Raw genomic sequence first — 19,869 nt, forward strand, 5'->3', positions numbered from 1 at the left:
ATAATCTTTGCTACAAATTGATGAGTAGCATGGCATTGCATGAATGGTGGGAGTGTGCTGTAGTTATAAGCTGGGGAGATGAAATTTGTGGATGAGGAGGTAATGAACATAATAGAGATACAGGCACACAAGAAGTTGGAGAAGAAGCTACAGAAAAGAATAAACACTGAAGACAACACAGAAAAGATGACAAGGTGAATAGGAAAGACATTTGTAATAGACTGGCTAGGTGTGTACTGAATAGATGGAAGTAAACCAATTTAGATATGAATAATTCTTGCTTAAATGAGTGTATGAAACCTTGTTATTCTGTTCTTGTTTCTGTGGCAAGGCAGAAGTTGATTGCCATCAGTCAAGCTATATCTTGTATCTGAGGCTGAGAAACACTTTTCTTCTGCTCTTGATTCTGAGAAAAGCATTTATGTGACGAGCTGTTCCTGTTAATGGTGGGTGCTTCTGACAGAAATGCTTGACAGTCAGAATAATTGTGAGGTGATTTATGTCCAGCTGGACACCACAATGATTTGTTAGCGCAGCTGTCTTTAAAATATAGGGCCCTTCCACCTGAACATCACACAAATATGGGACCCCTTGGAAAATTATTAGACTGCTGCTGCTTTTCCTCCAGTTCAATTTCTGGCTATATTTCTCCCTCAACTTGTAAAAATACATTTTCTCATATATAAATCAGCTGGTTACCTGCAAAGAGTTCAGAAAAGTTGAGCTAGAAAAATGGCGAAGCCTAGAAAATACTGCAGATTTTGGTTGTAGGTTTGTGGTTTTGGAGTACTTGTTAATTTTATTATTTTTTTTTTTTTGTGTAGCAGTTTCCCCCATGAAGACTTAATTAATGTAAATGTTAGTTGATGTACTTCGGAAAGGTTATGATTCTTACGGAAACCTTGGGCAGAATCTTAGTGTTTTCTCTAGGTCTTTTTTGAAAGTGTCACAGGAATGGGGAGATTTCTGCCTGTCACTGTGAAAAATGTTTGGGGGAAGGAGAATCGCATCTTCTACTTGTACAGAAACATGAGCAGAAATGTGCAGCAATGTTCTTTTGCCTCTTGCTGGTTCCGCACTTAGGAAACTAGTTGGACTAAGTGCAAGGGAGAAATACAAGTTTATGTTAGATCACATTTTACCCGACTAGGTTTGCCTGATCCTAATTATAATGCACATATGTAAGCAGCAAAACTTAGATTGCAGTTTCAGATTTAGTAAGTATTTTCACTTTGTTGTCTTCTTTGGTTCTTTTGTTAAGAAGATCGAAATCTTAAGTTGTTATTGTGCGTTGAACAAATGTTGACATTCTGTTCAAAGAAAATGGTAGAATATGACATTTGGTAATTTTTGAGAACTCATGATTTTTTTTTTTTAATCCAAAAGCATAAAGGTACTTTGTCTTGGGGCAGGAGTTTTTAAAATATTCACACATCTGAGGTTTGAAAACATATGGTGTTAAGTTCTGGAAGCAGTTTATATTGATAATTTCAATTCCTGAAGTGACATAAGAGTAACTTCCTCCTGACTGCACAAGTATGAACACAGGAGACGTCAAAAGCAATGTGCATTTCAGATTATTAGATGTTTATCTTTAACTTACCTTATCAAGCTGTATTGATTTGACAACACTGTATTCCCCACCATCCAAAAAAGACTTGAGTGTGAAATTGTCTAGTCTTTGTCTTAATTTTTTTCAATTTGTAAGATTATAAGGAAATCATATTTTCATATCCCTTTATCAGCTGATTCTGGTTTTGGAGCTGTGGGGTTTTGAGAAATAGACCTGGAGTGTTGGAGCTCACAGTTCTCTTATTCAGACCCTGGGCGTGTGGTGTTCTAGAGTAGTATTTCCGGAATCCCAAAGAGATGAAATCTTGTCCATCTTAAAGTCGAGAGGTATTATCTGTTAACTTCCATGCACCCAGAATTTGTGCTTTTCAGTGCACAGGCAGAGGCGACCTTCCTTGCACAATGCAAGTTAAATAACCTTTCTTCTTTACCTTCTGCAGACACTGTGACTGATGAGAGTTAAAGGCCATGGATGAAGATGGGCTTGAATTGCAGCCGCATGAGCCAAATGCATTTTTTGATCCAACAGGTCTGTCAGGAGATAATATGTAGATAAGTGTTCACATTAGATGTTATTGACTGTCATTTATTTTGTCTTCGCTTAAAAGTGCTATGCTGCATCAGTGCTTTTGTATAGAGTACTTGCTTTCGATTTTCAGTTGGTTTTGTTACTCAGAGCAATATGAATGAGCTACTGTTCTGTCGAGTAATAGTTATTTGGATATTGGGGGAGAGTCTAAAAAATGTTGTTCGTCTTAGTTATATTAGCACCTACTGAGGACTTGCTTTATCAGCTTCCTACATATCTGCCTATCTTAATTGCTTATAGGCCATTATGCTTGTTTTACTAAGCTGTGGCATAGTGTAAAAGTTGAAGTAAAACAGAAGTAATTTCATTTATTAACCACTTCATCTGAGTTAGTTTTACAATTTAACTGCTATCTTAATTATGTTTTTCAGGAGCTGATGCAGGACATATGGATGGAGATCAGATTGTTGTGGAAGTACAGGAAACAGTATTTGTTTCAGATGTAGTCGACTCAGATATAACCGTACATAATTTTGTTCCTGATGATCCAGATTCTGTAGTAATCCAAGATGTCATTGAGGATGTTGTTATCGAGGATGTTCAGTGCCCAGATATCATGGAGGAGCCAGATGTATCTGAAACTGTCATTATTCCTGAACAAGTGCTGGACACAGACGTAGCTGAAGAGGTTTCTTTGGCTCATTGCACTGTCCCAGATGATGTTTTAGCTTCTGACATAACAGCAGAAGCAATGTCTATACCAGAACATGTACTGACAAGTGAGTCAATGCATGTACCTGAAGTTGGACATGTAGAACATGTAGTTCATGATAATGTTGAAGAAGCAGATATTGTCACTGATACTCTGGGAACAGATGTTGTTTCTGAAGAAGTCTTGGTAGCAGACTGTGCATCAGAGGCAGTGATCGATGCCAATGGAATCCCTGTGGAACATCAAGACGAGAAAGGCAACTGTGAAGATTACCTTATGATTTCCTGTAAGTGTCTGGGTAAAGCCATTGAAATTCTTATGGTATGGGCCTGGGTGGTGCTTGAAACATCTGAGGGAGGGCTTACGGTAGTACCAAACACAGATTTTCTGCATTATTTATTGAAATGCAGATCTCAGAAATGTACTCAAATGGGGATATTTTTAAGAACACTTACCAGCTAAGAATTCTGTTGAAGCTAATGGAGAGAAATACTGGCAAATGCATGTCTGATTAGAAATTATTTTGATAGCATTTTATAGCATATGAGCAAAAGAGTAAGAATTCCTGTAAACTAAATGGCATATACTTAGTAAGAACTCAAAGAAAATAAATGTGACGTTGTGTGAAAATGCATGTATATGCAGGTTACTAAGATTACTGCCAAGGCATTAAGAAAACAACACCAAATTATTTCATAGAAAAGGGAAAGTAAAAAAAATCCTGGTTTTTTGAAGTCCAAATGACAATTTGTTATTCTTGTCTTGTTTTTTGCTAAGGCCCCACCCCTTCCACCCCGTTTACAGTTAAATGCAGCCAACAGTATGGTTTTCTTTGCTGTTAGGATGTGTTTTCTTCTCTTGATTAAGCAAAGGAGAAAGGTATGCTGCTAACAAAAAGTGTAGCTATTGCTGCTCATAGCTCAGAAGCAACCGTGAATATCTTAATCTCCCTTAGGAACAGTGGCACAATCCATTTCAATCATGTTTCAAAAGACTTAAAGTAGAGGGTGGAGAAAAACGGAGCATACCATCAAACCTTTTTTTTCTACTGTGGATATCCATTTGTGTGAACTAGAGCTTACTCTAAATATGTTAGTTATTACAGTGCTTACTCCGTGCAGCACCTAGGAATATCCGAGTGTCGCTGCTGAACGTTTGTTTTTTCATAGAAATAGAGAAGCTTTGTTAGGCTGGTTTGTTTAATTGTCCTTTCAGGCACTTCAGTTTTATCTAGCATTAAATGACTGCGTTGATGAGGCACACTTCATGCTCTGCTTCAGTTACCTTTTTCTTTTCTTTTCTTTTCTTTTCTTTTCTTTTCTTTTCTTTTCTTTTCTTTTCTTTTCTTTTCTTTTCTTTTCTTTTCTTTTCTTTTCTTTTCTTTTCTTTTCTTTTCTTTTCTTTTCTTTTCTTTTCTTTTCTTTTCTTTTCTTTTCTTTTCTTTTCTTTTCTTTTCTTTTCTTTTCTTTTCTTTTCTTTTCTTTTCTTTTCTTTTCTTTTCTTCTCTTCTCTTCTCTTCTCTTCTCTTCTCTTCTCTTCTCTTCTCCTTTTTTTTTTTTTCCTTTGGACACTTTTTTTTCTTTTAATGTATAATAACTTGTTTTAATTTTATATTCTGTACTTATGGATTTTAATGTTGCTTCTCCTTACCTAGGATCACTGCATTTCTTAATTTATCAACTCTTGAGTTCCTTGAGTAACCTTGTGCAGCCATGTTTTGAGTTTATATGAGGTACAGTTAATTCTCTATTATCTGGGAAAACAATGAAATGGGATAATGCAAAATATGGATAACACAGAATATTGTAAAGTTAAACTGCAAGATCATACTGAGGTGAAATAGATCAGGGACGCTGCTCTCTGAAATAATATTTATCCAAACAAATAAATGCACTTTCTGATTCTGGAACTGACGTAGATCAGATGAAGGCAGCTGAAATGCATCTGCACCTGCAGCATAGTTAAGCAACAAAGTGGATAATCCACCTATGGATAATTGAGGTCTGACTGTGTGAAGACTCATGGTGATCCTTATCCGTTTCTTATCCCTGACCGTAGCTCTTTAAGATACTGTTGCTCCTGTCTCTCTGCTCACCCTTCCCCCCTGCGGGTTGTCATCCTGCAGCAGGGGCAGCAGAGTGAGGCCCCTGGGGCTGCTCTCAGAGGAACACTTTGCAAACTGTGTCTGTGTAAATTCAAGTGAGAGGAGTGGGTAGACACGTGTCCCATTCAACCACCGTCACCAGTGGCTGAATGAGGACAGAACGTCTTGGTGGGTGCCATATTGCGTGATCGCTACAATATCCACCCACCTAGGAACTCTTCTTAGATGTACCAGTCATCAACAGGTGGTAACTGGTACAAAACACGGGAATTTAATTGCTCAGTTGTGCTGGGACGGATATTCTCAATTTTCAGTCATGCATTTCTGCAATTTCATACTCTGTTTAATATTAAACGCCTCTTGGTAGTCTTGCAGTGTACTTTGTTTAGATTCAGAACCTTAAATAAGCCAGCATTTAAAACAATCGTTATGCTACAAAACATGCATCCTTTCTATTTGCGTTTTAAAATGTTAAGTATGTTCTACAGTTCATTTTAAAGGGAAGTTCCCTATTACCACCTACTGTGTTTAAAGCCTGCATAACAAGTTCTTCTGGTTGTGAAGTCAGTCTAGTGCTTTTCCGTCAAGTAAAAACTATCTTGCCAAATAGTCTCTTAGTTCTATGGAAAACATTATTTGAATTAATTTCCATATTTTTTGTTGCATTGGCAGTATTTGTGTTTATTATTGATCTGTTGACTGTCTCAGTTCTTCAGTTGAAGGTAGTATTAGGTGGTTTTTAAAAGGAACATCAGCCTAGTGTTTGGTTTTTCATCCTAACCTGTAAATTCATGCTTGATTCTGGCAAACCTCCCTGAACTGCTGGAGCAGATGTTGGAATGTAATTTTGTTTGCTATTACAGTAGCCAAATGTAGCTGCTTCCCAGACCTGGGAGCTAGGCTGTGTTCTTGAGGATGCTTCTGCCTGTATTCTTTTATCTAGTCACTTGCAAAGCAGGTGATGACAGATCATGTTCTTTCTGTTGTAGGTTTCTCAGTTTATATTCTTCAATGGAAGTTATTGGCAAAATCTTTCTGCTGTCTTTTTCCTATCTTGTGGCTCTCGTTAAGTGTTTCCATCTTTCTTCCTAATGAGCTGAGTCTCCATAGATTTTCTTAAAATAAGATAATTTTCTTAGCTTTATCCTGAAAATACCTGTTTTGAAATTACTAATCTATGTGTACTTTTTTTGATGTTTTTTTTCTGCCTTCTTCCTTGGTTTCAGACTGGTTTGTCTTTTCAAAGACTACAGTCCCTGCGGGTTTCATTCTGTAACTTTGCTTCAAGAAGCTCAGTGTTTTAATATTTCTTTTCCAATTTAGATTTAATTTAGTTCTGCATTGATATGCTTTTTTTTTTTTTCAGTTTCCAAGATAATGTGTCTTGGCACAGCTTATATTATCACTACCTTTTGATGTACTCACCTTTTTTCTCAGATACTTTGTCTTTGCCCTGAAGCTTCATTTTTGGTCCCTGGTAGATTTGGGGCACTTACGGCATAGCAGAATCAGATATTCATTCAACAAAGAATGCAAACTGCTACTAGCTAGTAGCTTGAAAAGGATTTAAGGAGGTCTGATAAATAAGTTTTTCTTTCACATATGCCATAAAAAGCCAGTTCATGAGTTTGGTAAGGAAAGGATAAATTGCATTCTCACTCACGCTGGCACTAATTGTTTGGTAGCAAATTTTAAGGCTTGGAATATTGTTTCTCCGTAAGTGAAACAGTAATGGTGGGATTAGCTAGTGTTTGTCCAAGCAACAGAAAACAACCAAACAGCATAAAGTAGTGCCTGACACCTGGCCATGAGATGGAAATGAAGATTTTTGCTTGTCTGATTTTGTTTGATGAGGCAAAGTAAGACACATCCTCTGGCATGAACTCATTCCATAAGACAAAAGGTTGTACTCTCGTATACTCTTAATAAATTGCAGTAAAAATGGTGAAGCACAAAGGAGGTTTGACAAGGGGAGTCTGGAGAGAGGGAAGGGTAGCCTCAAAGTTTAAGCTGGAGTTTTAAGAAGTTATATGATGTTTTCAAATACAGGGGGTATGCTATGTCCATCCATATCCTTACTTTGCCCTGAGTTTGACATGTCTTTTGTTTGTTGTGTCTGAATTAACACTTTTCATTACAGGAATCAGAACCCCGGGTACTCAAAGAGAGAAAATAATGATTGCATCTTTTCATAGGTCTATATGAAACCCACCTTTTCTCATCCTTGTTGGATGTTCACGTTGAAAGCAATGGATGTATTGAACGAAGCCATAAAGTTCATGCTTACATTAGGGCCATCCAGTAGACTTCTAGTCAAATCAAAATGCTTTTATTTGCTTTCTAAGCATAAATAAGCAGCTCCCTCTTTTTCCTTGGAGATTCTTAAAGATGCAGGAAATCGTGTTTTTCTTTCTGTGAGGTAGAAATCGCTGCCATGCTTCTGCCTGACAGCTGGAATGGCACCAACAGTTGTTGCTGCTGAGGCTGCTCAGGAGGTCACCGATAGAGGTGAGGGAGATGAGAGTTCCCTTGAGCTGAGTGATGCCTCAGAGCTTAGTCTGATTTGTGTGCTGGGGAGAGCAGGACAGGAAGGACAAGTGTTAGATGCCAGTTTGGAGCTCAGGAAGTTCTCCTCTGCTAGATTGCTGCCCTGAGGGGAGCTTCGGATGCGTAAGGTATACAGTTGCTCATGTGTAATGGCAATGGCATTAAAATCAAAATAGAATAGATTTCTGTTTTCCCACATTAGGAAACCTGGTTTGCCATTTAAGAAATAACTGGATGGTACAAAGAACTTCTTCGGTGGAGTAGGAATTGTCTGCTATCAAGTGCAGTACAAGTGAATGTTTCTATCACAGATAACTGAATAAAGTGTGTCTGGGGAATACAGCATGCTTTTAATCTGTTTTAGAGAAAACAGTTAGCAGTGGCCTTTTTCATTAAGAATCATTAAATAGGGGCTTTTATTTTGTAAGCAAGCAACTATCCCATGATGCTTTTTAGCAGCGAAGGGAATAATTTAGGAATGAATGTAAAGGCTGACAAAATAGATGATTCTTGTCTGATTGCTCCATAGGCAGATTTTAATATCTGTTAAACTGGTGTAGAGACAGACTTTTTCTTAGAATGTTTGTCAGAATTGTTTCAGTGTGTTGTTTAGCAATGAGCAGTGCGCACTTGAAAAAGATGGAAGGTTTCTTAGTGCTTAAGTGAATTTTATCTTTTACAATCCATTTATTTTCCTCATCTAATTGCACATAAAGGAGAAGCGATAGAAAAGAATAAATGTAAAAGCTTATGGAAACCATTTGAAAAAAAATAGACAGTTACAGATGCATTTTTCTAGTTAGGAGTGAAAGACTGCAAGGCTACAAAGTCTGTATCTGCTGATACATCAAATATTGGGTATAAAAAACTAAACCCAGCTTCTTGAGGGAAGTGTATGCGTCATCGTTAAGCAAAAGATATTACTGTTCAAGCAAATGCAGGATCTTGGGCTAGTATTGATGCTCCTATATGGGGAAACTGGCCTCATCTGGGTTTTACATACTGTTTTTATTATCAATGCAAAGGAGCTTCTTTCTGTCCCAAAAGTGCTATTGGACACATTTTAATAGGAGGGTAAAGATACAGCAGGCAGTCATTGGTTGGATGTTATAGTTTATGATGTGATTTTTTTTTTATTAGATGTAATGTTTTTTAGGAGACAAATGCTGTCATCATGATAGAACACATTAAACAATCTGTTGTTAGTGTTGCATGCATCTTTTATTTCTTCGCTTTACTCTTTATTCCTTTTTTATCTGTTTGTTTCTTTTTGTTGATTTCCTTGTAATGTAAATGGTAACTAGTTAGGCTTTAAATATGCTGCATCTTTCATGTTGTGTGACACCTTTCTCGTCCGTTTGTGCTTTTAATAAAAAATCCAGCATTATCTTTCTATGGAAGCAGTTACTGCAACATTGGAGAAGCAGATACTTATTTTAGCTGTTTCTTACAGCTCATAGTATGCAAAGAGCAGGATCCTCTAATCGGTGAAATCTGTGAAGAACATCAGTAGATTAGCCATAGAATGCATTCTTGCAATTTATGTAAAATAATGATGTGTCTAATAATTTTTCTCTCTTTTTTTTTTTCAACTTGGAGAATTAGTCTGAATCCACTTGTTTACTGAAGTAAAGCTACCAGCTAGTAGAGGGGAAAAAATAATACATTTAAAGTTTTTAGTGTTTAGTTAATATCTAATTAAATGGAGGCACAAGCTATGACAGCATTGGAATAATGCTGGTCTGAACTTTTTTCTAGCATGTGACTTTGGTTAGTTTAATAACTGCCCAGGGTCTCTACTTGAAAGGAAGTGATCTCTTATAAGCTTAACTAATACTTTTAAGTACTTAGTTCTTTTTATTACTTTATTTTATTTTAATTTTAAAGAGGAACATTGTAAGAGAAGATCAGTCATGCATGGTATTTGTGGGATCCCTTGATGGGCTGTGAATTTGAATGAAAAATTCAAACAGCATCAGAGTTCCAACTCCAAACATTGATCAGTGAAGTATTTATGAATATCATTTTCTCTGATTGTGAGACTGAGGTATGTGGAGAATGCAGAAACATAGGGAAAGTGTTAAATAGAAATCAAATTTCATAAATGCTGCCAGAGCATCAATGAATCAGTATAGATAAATGCTTATGTAGCCGTAGGACAAAATACCATAGAAATGGTGCTTTGTGTGATAGATACCCATTCTCTTTCGCCTTGTTTGTCTCATCTTCTGATTTTTATCTTTTTTTCTACCTTTTTCTTTCCACTCTACTTTTCTTCCTGTTACCTGTTTGCTGCTATACTGCAAATACTATTACTCTTCAAGCCCTTCAGGGAGTTCAGTTTTTTAAGTATTACCATCTATCAAGAGTGAATTTTTTTCCTTTTGGATGAGGAAAGTTGGCCTAATATTCCCACACATCTATTTCCTTACAGTTTGATGGCACTTTTAAAAAATACTTAAACCATTTGTTACGTTTTGAAAACAATGTTGAATATAGAGGGAAGTCGGGGATAAGCAAACTAAATTGTATAACAATTATTTTTTTTTTAATCATGTTTAAAAGATGACTTTGAACCTTGGAGAAGTTATTTCAAAGAGTAAATGGAGCATGTTTGTTCTTAAGATCTAGAATTCTTGTAGAGTCTCACACTCTGGAGACATTCAAAACCTGCCTGGACACCATCCTGTGCAACCTGCTGTAGATGAACCTGCTCTGTCAGAGGGGTTGGACTAGATGGTCTCCAGAGGTCCCTTCCAACCCTGACCATTCTGTGATTCTGTTATGTGAATGTTATCAATGCATACTTCCATATATGTATGGAAGTAAAAACCTCTTGTTTTCATTAAAAGAAACTAGCCTGTTTCACGCTGGTGCAAGTAGGTTTGTTTTCTCTTTGATTGCCTCAGCCATAATTTTCCTTCCTTGAATATGTTCCAGCATCAGTTGAGCTTGGTGGCAGACTTCCCCTTTGGCTTCAGCAGTGTAAAATCAGACTACGCTCATTTGAAAGCCTTCCAAGTACACGTGCGTGACACTGGAAACAGCCAAGTTAAAGGAGAACAACTACATAAATTTAGTGTAGGAATGAAAGCAAGTTTTCTTTTTGTCAGAGTTCCAGTGATGTTTGGTGTTTCATGCATATGCCAAAGAATTTATGAAGGTCTGCTCAATAACTGAGTATCTGCACTGTGGAGTGACATTAACGTGATTCAAAAGAACATCTTAAGGTTTTTACTTTTGAAATGCTTTGGGGTTTCTGCTACAAGATGTTATGTTGTTCTGTCACACAAAATCATTTTAAAATACTATACTGCTTGAAACATTCTGTATGGTGGCCATTGATCATGAACTTGACAGAAGAATAGTTAATGTTTTTTCTGCTGCTCTTTTGGTGAGGAGTGAGATAGACTATTTTAGTGCTTCGTAATTTAATGTTATTCATATTTCTTTGTGAATAATGATGCCTGATTGAGAAATTGTACTTAAATACAGTTGTGTTTGATACATGAGACAGAACACGTGCTAGTTTGTCTAATTTAAAGGCTAATTTATTGACTTCATAGCAGGAAAATAATAGTAATAGTGTTTTGAGCTTTTTTTTTAAAGTAGATCTTAAAGTAAATGGAAGAGTTGCAGTTACTGAGTAGTCAAACTATGAATTAGTTAGGGTAGTTTAATGAGTGAGCATAAAATGAGCATACTTTATCAAGTATTTTGTATGTGCTGGACGTGGCAATTAAAAATTCTACAGCATTTATGGGACAGTTCTTCCACTTCCTTTAGTATAAATTTCATGACTTGTTGTCATGAATTGATGTTAGGCATGGCTCTGAGGGAGCCGTGTCAGCCTCCAAAAGTGACTTTATGAGCGATAAAACCATAAATTAGAAAAGTATGCCATCACGTTAAGCATTCTTAAGCAGTCTCAACATGTGAGAAACCTCGGAGGCTTGTGAAATCGGGGCATTCTCTGAAGGCCTTGAGATGCTGGATTTGATTTTTGTGAACGCATATTTAATAGTTATTTCTTGAAAACCCACGCTTGGTAAAGTAAGATGGTGCGTGGGTGCGCATGCCTATGCAGAGTGTGTCTTAAAAATCAGAAATGTGTTCCTCGTAAAGCTGGCTGTTAGCCCTGTTTATGTGGGAGGCCTGGGCAAGTTACGGCAATTCAAACTGAAGCGTGGTGTTGGTGCACTTCTGAAAGGAAGAGAACAAAATTAGAGACTATAGTAAGGAGAGTACATAGGGCTACACGTAAAATTGAGTGTAAGTCCCTTTCAGTAAGGGCACCGTGAACAATTAGTTGAATAGGTTCCGCAGTGCTATAGCGTCAGGGCAGCGCTTTGACGCTGTGCTCAATCCCGCAGCTGCTGAGTGGATGGGAAAAGTGGAGGGTTTTCCTCCTGTAGTTTTCATTTAGATTTCCTCTCTAGTCAGCTGAAGAAGCATCAGTAACACCACTTTGCAAGGAACCAGGTCTGACTGACAGAAATAGCACTGCTTGCGTTAGAGACAGGGTTGAGCAACAGATAATGCTTTTGAAAAAAACAATCAATAGCTTATTAGCTCTGAAGGAGAAAGCAATTAAAGCTGAGAGTAAGTGAAATTATGCCACAGAGTAAGTATTAACGTGCAGTTTCTTCCTACCATCATCTTGCTGCAGATCACTGTTTTCCTATTAGCATTGCCTGGTGTGGTGCTCATGCTTCTAGTCCTATCACTGCAGAGCTCTTGCGCTTCCCCCTTACCTAGAAGATATGGTTTGAATTTATTTCTGTGTTTATTGTCGTTGTTTTTAAGGATAAGAAGGAAATATTTATGGATAGGTTCTTTATCACAATATAATTTTCAACTGCTTCCAAATTTGAGTAATAACATAATAAAGTCTTTCATATATGTCTGTCTGTATACGACTGGGTAATTGTAATAACTTGTTTTTGTAGTGGATGATGCTGGTAAGATAGAACACGAAGGTTCTGCTGAAATTACCATGGAAGCAGAGTCAGAAAGTGGCTCTTGTAAAGTGGATGGCATTTGTCCAGAAGTCATCAAGGTCTATATATTCAAAGCAGATCCTGGCGAAGATGATTTAGGTAAAATACTTTCATTTTAGAATACTCCAACCTGACACTTGAAATTTTGCATGATTAGAGACTGTGGTTTCTCAAGTCATCTCTAAAGGACTGTGGGTCTAAACGTTAGTGTGTTACAAACTTGCAGTTTTCTGTGGTTTAGCATAGAATTTGAACAAAGTGTGTTTAAAATATTTTGCTCTGGTCTTCCTAATTAGGGGGCACAGTAGACATTGTGGAGAGCGAGCCAGAGAATGACCATGCAGTTGGATTACTTGATCAAAATAGCAGTATTCGTATTCCAAGGGAGAAAATGGTTTACATGACAGTAAATGATTCTCAGCATGAAGATGAAGACTTAAGTAAGTAGGTGGCTTTCATTTGGGAACAGGGATTTTCACTTTCAACAGTGCAGTGTTCCTATTAATTTTTTCTTGACTTCTTTTTCTCTTAGATGTTGCAGAAATAGCTGATGAGGTTTATATGGAAGTGATTGTAGGAGAGGAGGATGCAGCAGTGGCCCATGAACAGCAAATTGATGACACTGAAATTAAAACTTTCATGCCCATAGCTTGGGCAGCAGCTTATGGTAGGTAATACTCAAAAGAATTCTTTCTGGTGACACTGTCTATAGCAAAATGTTGGGGATTGGTTTTTTGGAGGGTAGTGGAGTATTTGTGCTTTTGTGTTTGTTTTTAAAGTTTTAGTTTAAGAATGGTTTCTTGGCATAATGAGCCTTAAAATTAAAAAGAGAAGAAGAGAGAAGCTGTAAGGCAGGCTGCTTCTTACTCATATTTTAACAGGCATTTTCCTTCCTATTTTCATGATGTGGAAGGGGAAGTACATGAGCTTTCAGCTGAAAAATTGCATCTCAGCTACATCTGTCCTTCACAGTTTTAGGACACAGTAAGAGCTGGCTTGGGAATAGATCTGAATATTTTTATTTGGTGGTTAAAAAAAAAAAAAGGCAGATGAGAACATGTAGGATTCAGTGTAACAGTGAAAAGCAACACTGACCTCTATCTTGATTTAAATGCTTTCTAGAAGGAACATAGGAATACGTGATTTCACTGATGGAAATAATTAATTGATTAACAAAAAAGAAGCTGGAGGGCAACATCTTAAAATTATAGCAGAACCTTGAGAATATTTCCAGCATGCAGAATCATTTTTCTTGATTGTTAGTATCTGAGCACCAACTGGTGCACAAACTGATTTCCATAACTTAGGTAAGCTGGTAGACCAAAATCTTGTCTTAGAAATGTTTCCGTATTGCCACATTCTCCTTCTAAACGTAATTTGAGTAAACAAAGCAGAAGAAATAGTGGAGTAGAGGACAAAACTTAGGTTAAATGTCTTCTTGATGAGAACTGTGGTGATGGTGCCAGCAAACAAAATGCAGGGAAGTGCTGAGAACGGCGATGGGGGCTGGAATCATGGACATAAGTCAAGGCAGGGCAAGATTTCAGGGAGCTATGTGTGTTAAAAGTTGTTTAGGAGATGGATGGTAGTGCACCCAAAGCCTTATCTTTGGCCATATACTGGTGAGCACAGTTTCAGTGGAGAGGAAAGGACAGAAGCCAGGTTGAGTGGGAATTAAAAATTAAATAAAGTGAACTCAAAACAACAGTTATAGACTGAACATTCAGTGATTTTGAAGAAGGAGGAGAAAATTGAACAGATTGTATTGAGAACAGAGAGATGGAATTGAAAGGAGAATTTAAGAATGTGGGAAACAGTGGACTCATTGCATTGTCAACAGTAAGCAACCTAATGTGTAAGGTGAGAGGTGGTGGTAAGGGAAGAAATAATGAAGCATGAAAATGGCAGAGGTTTATCATCTGCCCTTCTCAGAACTCATCTCCACTTAAAGAGGGTTTAAGAGCTGATAACAATGACATCCTAAAGTGTTACATTGGTTTTGTTGCTGTATTGTGGCAAAGCCCAGTCCCACTGTGCTTTACATTCCAGAAAATCTTTGCAGTTTTATTCTAGTATTAGAAAATGTTTGGGGCCTGTTTTGTGTTGTACTCTAAACAGATGTTTCATGCAGCTGTTGCAAACTTTCTATGTATAAGATGTGGAACAGGTTTTTGTTTTCAATGTTTGTCACTTGCGACATTTGCCGTTCAACACTTGAGGTGGCGTATAGATCAGAATCTTCAGGCTTTGCACACGCCTGTTGCTGGCTCTAAATATTCTTATGTTAATCATGAATATTCATTCTCAGCACTCGACGAGGGGAACAGTTATTGAGCATCTTTGCACTTTCTTCCACTTCAGTCTTCTTGTCTTATTTGTGTGCTTTGCTTTCACTAGGAACCGTTGCCTTCTATTGATTCAAGCAAATACTTCACCACAAAATTTGTTATTAAAATTTACTTATGCCCTTAAATCACTGATGTTTAACTGATTGCCGATGAATACCTTCCCAAATATATAGATACATTTACTTGTAATTTTCACAAAGCTCTGCAAGGCAAAGATTATTTCCTTCTTTCTGTTATACAATGCTGAGCATGCTCTTTGTTTCTGGTAGAAAGACTTTGTAAGTGTTAAAGCATAAGGTGCGCCAATAGTAAGTAGTGTACTTTGTGTGCAAGGTTATGGGCTGTTCAGAATGATTCGTTGATTGCAGTTCCAGTTCTGAAACTTAGCGTGCGAGAAGCTTCAGTCCGGTGAATTCAGATGTCCAGACGTGAATGGAAGCTCACACATGAATTTATTTCAGGACTGAAGAAAATGGGGCACAGTAAATATTGTGACATGCTATTGTTTGCTGATGTTAAACATTTTGGGCATAATTAGCAGCCAAAGAAATGCAAAAAATACTGCATTTAAAGGAGAACTCTGTGAAATGGAAAACCATTAATTCCTGTAAAATTAGTTTAACAAAGCCAATGCTTCCAGGTAAGTAAAATACAGAGAAGTTTTGCAGCTCATCCTGTACATTATTATGGTTTGATGTACAGATAATAATTTATTTTCATTTATTATCATTGTAGAATTTGTTGCTCGAATAATCTGTAGAGTGATGACGGTAGCTAACTTTTCACCTTATCTTGTTAGGTAATAATAACGATGGCATTGAAAGTCGGAACGGCACTGCAAGTGCTCTTTTGCACATAGATGAGTCAGCTGGACTTGGGAGACTGGCTAAGCAAAAACCAAAGAAAAAAAGGCGACCCGAGTCTAGGCAGTATCAAACAGGTGAGTGTCTGGTTGTACTCCCTTTCCTTTGGGCACTTAGCCATAAACAGATGTACTTTGCTGGTAGGGTGTGCAATGTCCTGTAAAAAACAGTGATTATTTGGGGAATTATTTTGTTGACAACACTTCTACATCATAAGTGAGTGCATATTTCATGTTAAAGTTCTTAAATACATAGCTGGTTTGGAGTGTGGGGGTGTTTTAAAGGAAGCCATCTCTGACAGAAAAAATCAGTATCATAGCAAAAGGTTAAAAACCTATATACTTGCAATACCAATTTTGATGTTTAATGTAACTTTTTTGAAGGTGATGTTAGATAAACAGTGTTTGTAACAGTACTTTTTAAAAACCCTTTTTGTCTTTACTGAAAATGTGTAGAACAATATATCAGCTCAATAAGTAACTGGAAAATCTGAACATTATGTTACAGTAGGTAGTGTAACTTCTATACCCTTTTCTCTTTTAATTGTGAAATAATTGCCTTGATGGTCACGACAGTGTTCTTACTTGCATCTGTAAGAATAGTTGTGCTATTTTGGCATTATTTAACTTCTGCTGGTATATGTTGTGGTCTGAATGATTTATTTGGTCTCATAAAGTTGAAAAAGCACGACTCTTCTCTTTAGTAGCTTTGCCTTAAATGATACTAAAAGTTTCTTTCCAAATTGTGACTCAACTGTAGGAGTTCGGTTTTGTCTGGCACTGAATTAGGAAACCAGGCAAATTTTAATCTTAAAGTTTGCTTTTTCTATTTCCAGCTACCTAGTCAGTTCTCCTTCTAAAACATTTTTGGAAAAGAGAGCTTTTTAGCATGCGTAGACAAATTCAGGGTAAACAAATCAGGCTGATGGATGAGTGCGACTAAGTTCCAAATCTTTGAGGTGTCTGTAGGTGAAATGTATTCTCATTGATTCCCGCTTGCTACTTCTTCTGATTGTAGCTGTGACAGATGGCACAAGAAGGAGGTGTTAGTTTGGGGATATGTGAATTGTAGTCAGCGGTATGTGATTAAGCTGCCAGATTAAACTTTATCTAGAGATTCGTGGAAAGTCAAAGAAGATCATGTGCTATGCTTACTGTGTAATACTCGGTTTAACAACTTGGCTGCTGTTCTTTGCACCAGCGTGGGTTTCTGCATGTATTTAACGCATGAACTCGGTCAGAATTCTTCAAAGTAGAATTGTTTGAGGTGAAGAACAGCTGGGTGATGCTTTGGTTGTCTCCATCAAAAAACAGTATTTCCTTTCGCCTGATCATGAGTGAAAGTAGTTCTCAATTTCTTCTACCTAACCCAGTAATGAAAGAATTTAGTGACTCCCTCAATTTCTTCTACCCAGCCCAGTAACAAGCTTGTTTATTACATAGTATAGCGTGTGTGTCTAACCCTGATCTTATTTAACAATTCAGCTTATTGTTGAGGATGAAATATGAAATTTATTGAAGTGTAATATTGTAGTATTATATTGATGAAGGGTTTTTTGTTGTATTTCAGCAATAATCATTGGCCCTGATGGTCATCCGTTGACAGTCTACCCCTGCATGATTTGCGGAAAGAAATTTAAATCTAGAGGTTTCTTGAAAAGGCACATGAAAAACCACCCGGAGCACCTTCTTACTAAGAAGAAATACAGATGCACAGACTGTGATTACACTACGAATAAAAAAATAAGTTTACATAACCACTTGGAGAGTCACAAGCTGACCAACAAAACAGAAAAGCTTATTGAGTGCGATGAGTGTGGGAAAAGCTTCTCTCATGCAGGAACTTTATTTACTCACAAGATGGTGCACAGGGACAAAGGAGTTAATAAAATGCACAAGTGCAAATTCTGCGACTATGAGACAGCAGAACAAGGATTACTGAGTCATCACCTTTTAGCTGTCCACAGCAAGAACTTTCCTCATATTTGCGTGGAGTGTGGCAAAGGATTTCGCCATCCGTCAGAGCTCAAGAAGCACATGCGAATCCACACTGGTGAAAAACCGTACCAGTGCCAATATTGCGAATACCGATCTGCCGACTCTTCTAACTTGAAAACTCATGTAAAGACTAAACATAGTAAGGAAACGCCATTCAAGTGCGATATTTGTTTCCAGACTTTTTCAGATACCAAAGAGCTACAGCAGCATACGCTTATGCATCAAGAAAGTAAAACACATCAGTGTTTGCATTGTGACCATAAGAGCTCAAACTCGAGTGATCTGAAACGACACATAATTTCAGTCCACACAAAAGACTATCCTCACAAGTGTGATATGTGTGATAAAGGCTTTCATAGGCCTTCAGAACTGAAAAAACACGTGGCGGCTCACAAGGGTAAAAAATTGCACCAATGCAGACATTGTGACTTTAAGATTGCAGATCCGTTCATTCTGAGTCGCCACATACTCTCAGTTCACACAAAGGATCTTCCGTTCAGGTGCAAGAGATGTAGAAAGGGCTTTAGGCAACAAAACGAGCTGAAAAAACACATGAAAACACACAGCGGCAGGAAAGTTTATCAATGTGAGTACTGTGAGTATAGCACTACAGACGCCTCAGGCTTCAAACGGCATGTTATTTCCATTCATACAAAAGACTACCCTCACCGTTGTGAGTATTGCAAGAAAGGTTTCCGAAGGCCTTCAGAGAAGAACCAGCACATTATGCGGCATCATAAAGATGTTGGGCTGCCTTAAAGTCTCTTTCACAGACTTACGGCTGGAATTATAAAGGAATTTTGCCTTTCAGGCACTTAGCTTATTTTAAAGCCAATCACCTGCGATCACACACACACACACACAAAAAAACAACAAAAAAAACATACTGTGCATTTGATTTGTTGCTGTATAAAAATAGGATTATTGCTTCTAGTTGACTTTTATACCTTTTGTTCAATAGCGTGTTCTGAATTCTATTCAGTTTGTTTAATAAATGAAGAAAAGATGGCAACAATAAAGTTGCATTTAATAAAATAAACGCTGTCTCTTACTGAATTTTTCAACTGTAATAGTTTATTTAAGTATATTTATCTTACTGACCTCGTTGATACTCACAGTGTCCATGTTAATGCAGTTTTGTCGTGAATTTTAAAAATGCAAAATTTCTTTGGATAAAATTGTCAGAGGTGTGTATAAGATGGGGAATTGTGATGCTGAAGATAAAGTCGCTAGGGCCCACCTGATTGTCTTGTTTTGACTATACAGACTTTGTGGCAGGTTGACTATTTTCCATTTGAGGAGTTACACATCTGACTTTATTGCGGAAAACTATTCTGCGTTTTAATTCAGGTTTCAGAGATAAAAAAATTTTAAAACTGGTTTCGGGGCATTTGTTATCTTTTTTTGGCGAATTGAAAAGTATGCTCGAGTGTTACGTTTATTGTTCTGTGCTTCTTTGTCTTTGAAAGGTTTTGCCTGTTACAAAATGAGTTGGCTTTTTTTTTTCAATTTACTGCTGTCTTAATGTTGGAAACATAAAATGCTGTTGCTCCGTTTGCAGAGTTAATAGATCACAACTGTCTGTACGTGCCGGTAAACGTACCTCAAACTTAATGCTTTTATGTATATTCGTATTTCTTTGAAAGAGCAGCTCGTGGTTCAAGTCGCGTTTTTATTGTTTTAGAATAAAATTTAAGACCAAGAGGTGCCTCGATTTTGGAAACCAGATATTTACAGTGAGAGCTTCAGAAGGGAGTGGAGTGGAGCAGATGCATTCATAAGGAGTAGAGGTGTTTTAATGTAGATATCCTTAATAAGAAAAGTAACTTATGGTAGTAACAAAACTGTTTCTAAATTGAATGTTTTTCCTGAGCCATTAGCAGCTGTGTTAAGCTGCTGTTTATTAATTAGTACAGTATCCAGAATTAACCCAGTTCTTTTAATCTGTTTATAAACAGCTGGGAGAACATTACAATTATTATATGCAATTTTGCCACCTGAAGACTATTATAAAATAGCGCCGTATCATTTGCTAATTGCAGCGTAAATGTACCAAGCACGAAGTCATGTACCTTAACAACAACTGTGGAGCAAAAAAAACCCAAACCATTTAATTACATGCCCGATTTTAGCACCTGGCCCTGCTCCCCGTGCTCAAATTCCCGCCAAAGCCCCTGTTTGACCATGGATTGCAGAA

General features: G+C 37.3%; 1 protein-coding gene across 1 annotated transcript; it reads left to right on the forward strand.

Annotated features, from left to right (window-relative positions):
• The first annotated feature begins 2,012 nt into the window (after positions 1-2,012).
• On the forward strand, positions 2,013-19,366 carry ZFX (zinc finger protein, X-linked). Its single transcript, XM_009893110.1, has 7 exons — positions 2,013-2,101; positions 2,533-3,099; positions 12,414-12,563; positions 12,761-12,904; positions 12,997-13,131; positions 15,612-15,752; positions 17,245-19,366. Exons 1-7 carry the CDS (start codon positions 2,041-2,043, stop codon positions 18,429-18,431), a joined length of 2,385 nt encoding a protein of 794 aa, XP_009891412.1. The 5' UTR covers positions 2,013-2,040; the 3' UTR covers positions 18,432-19,366.
• The last annotated feature ends 503 nt before the right edge of the window (positions 19,367-19,869 follow it).

This window comes from Charadrius vociferus, unplaced genomic scaffold, assembly GCF_000708025.1.
Source record: "Charadrius vociferus isolate BGI_N301 unplaced genomic scaffold, ASM70802v2 scaffold169, whole genome shotgun sequence".
Taxonomy (NCBI): domain Eukaryota; kingdom Metazoa; phylum Chordata; class Aves; order Charadriiformes; family Charadriidae; genus Charadrius; species Charadrius vociferus.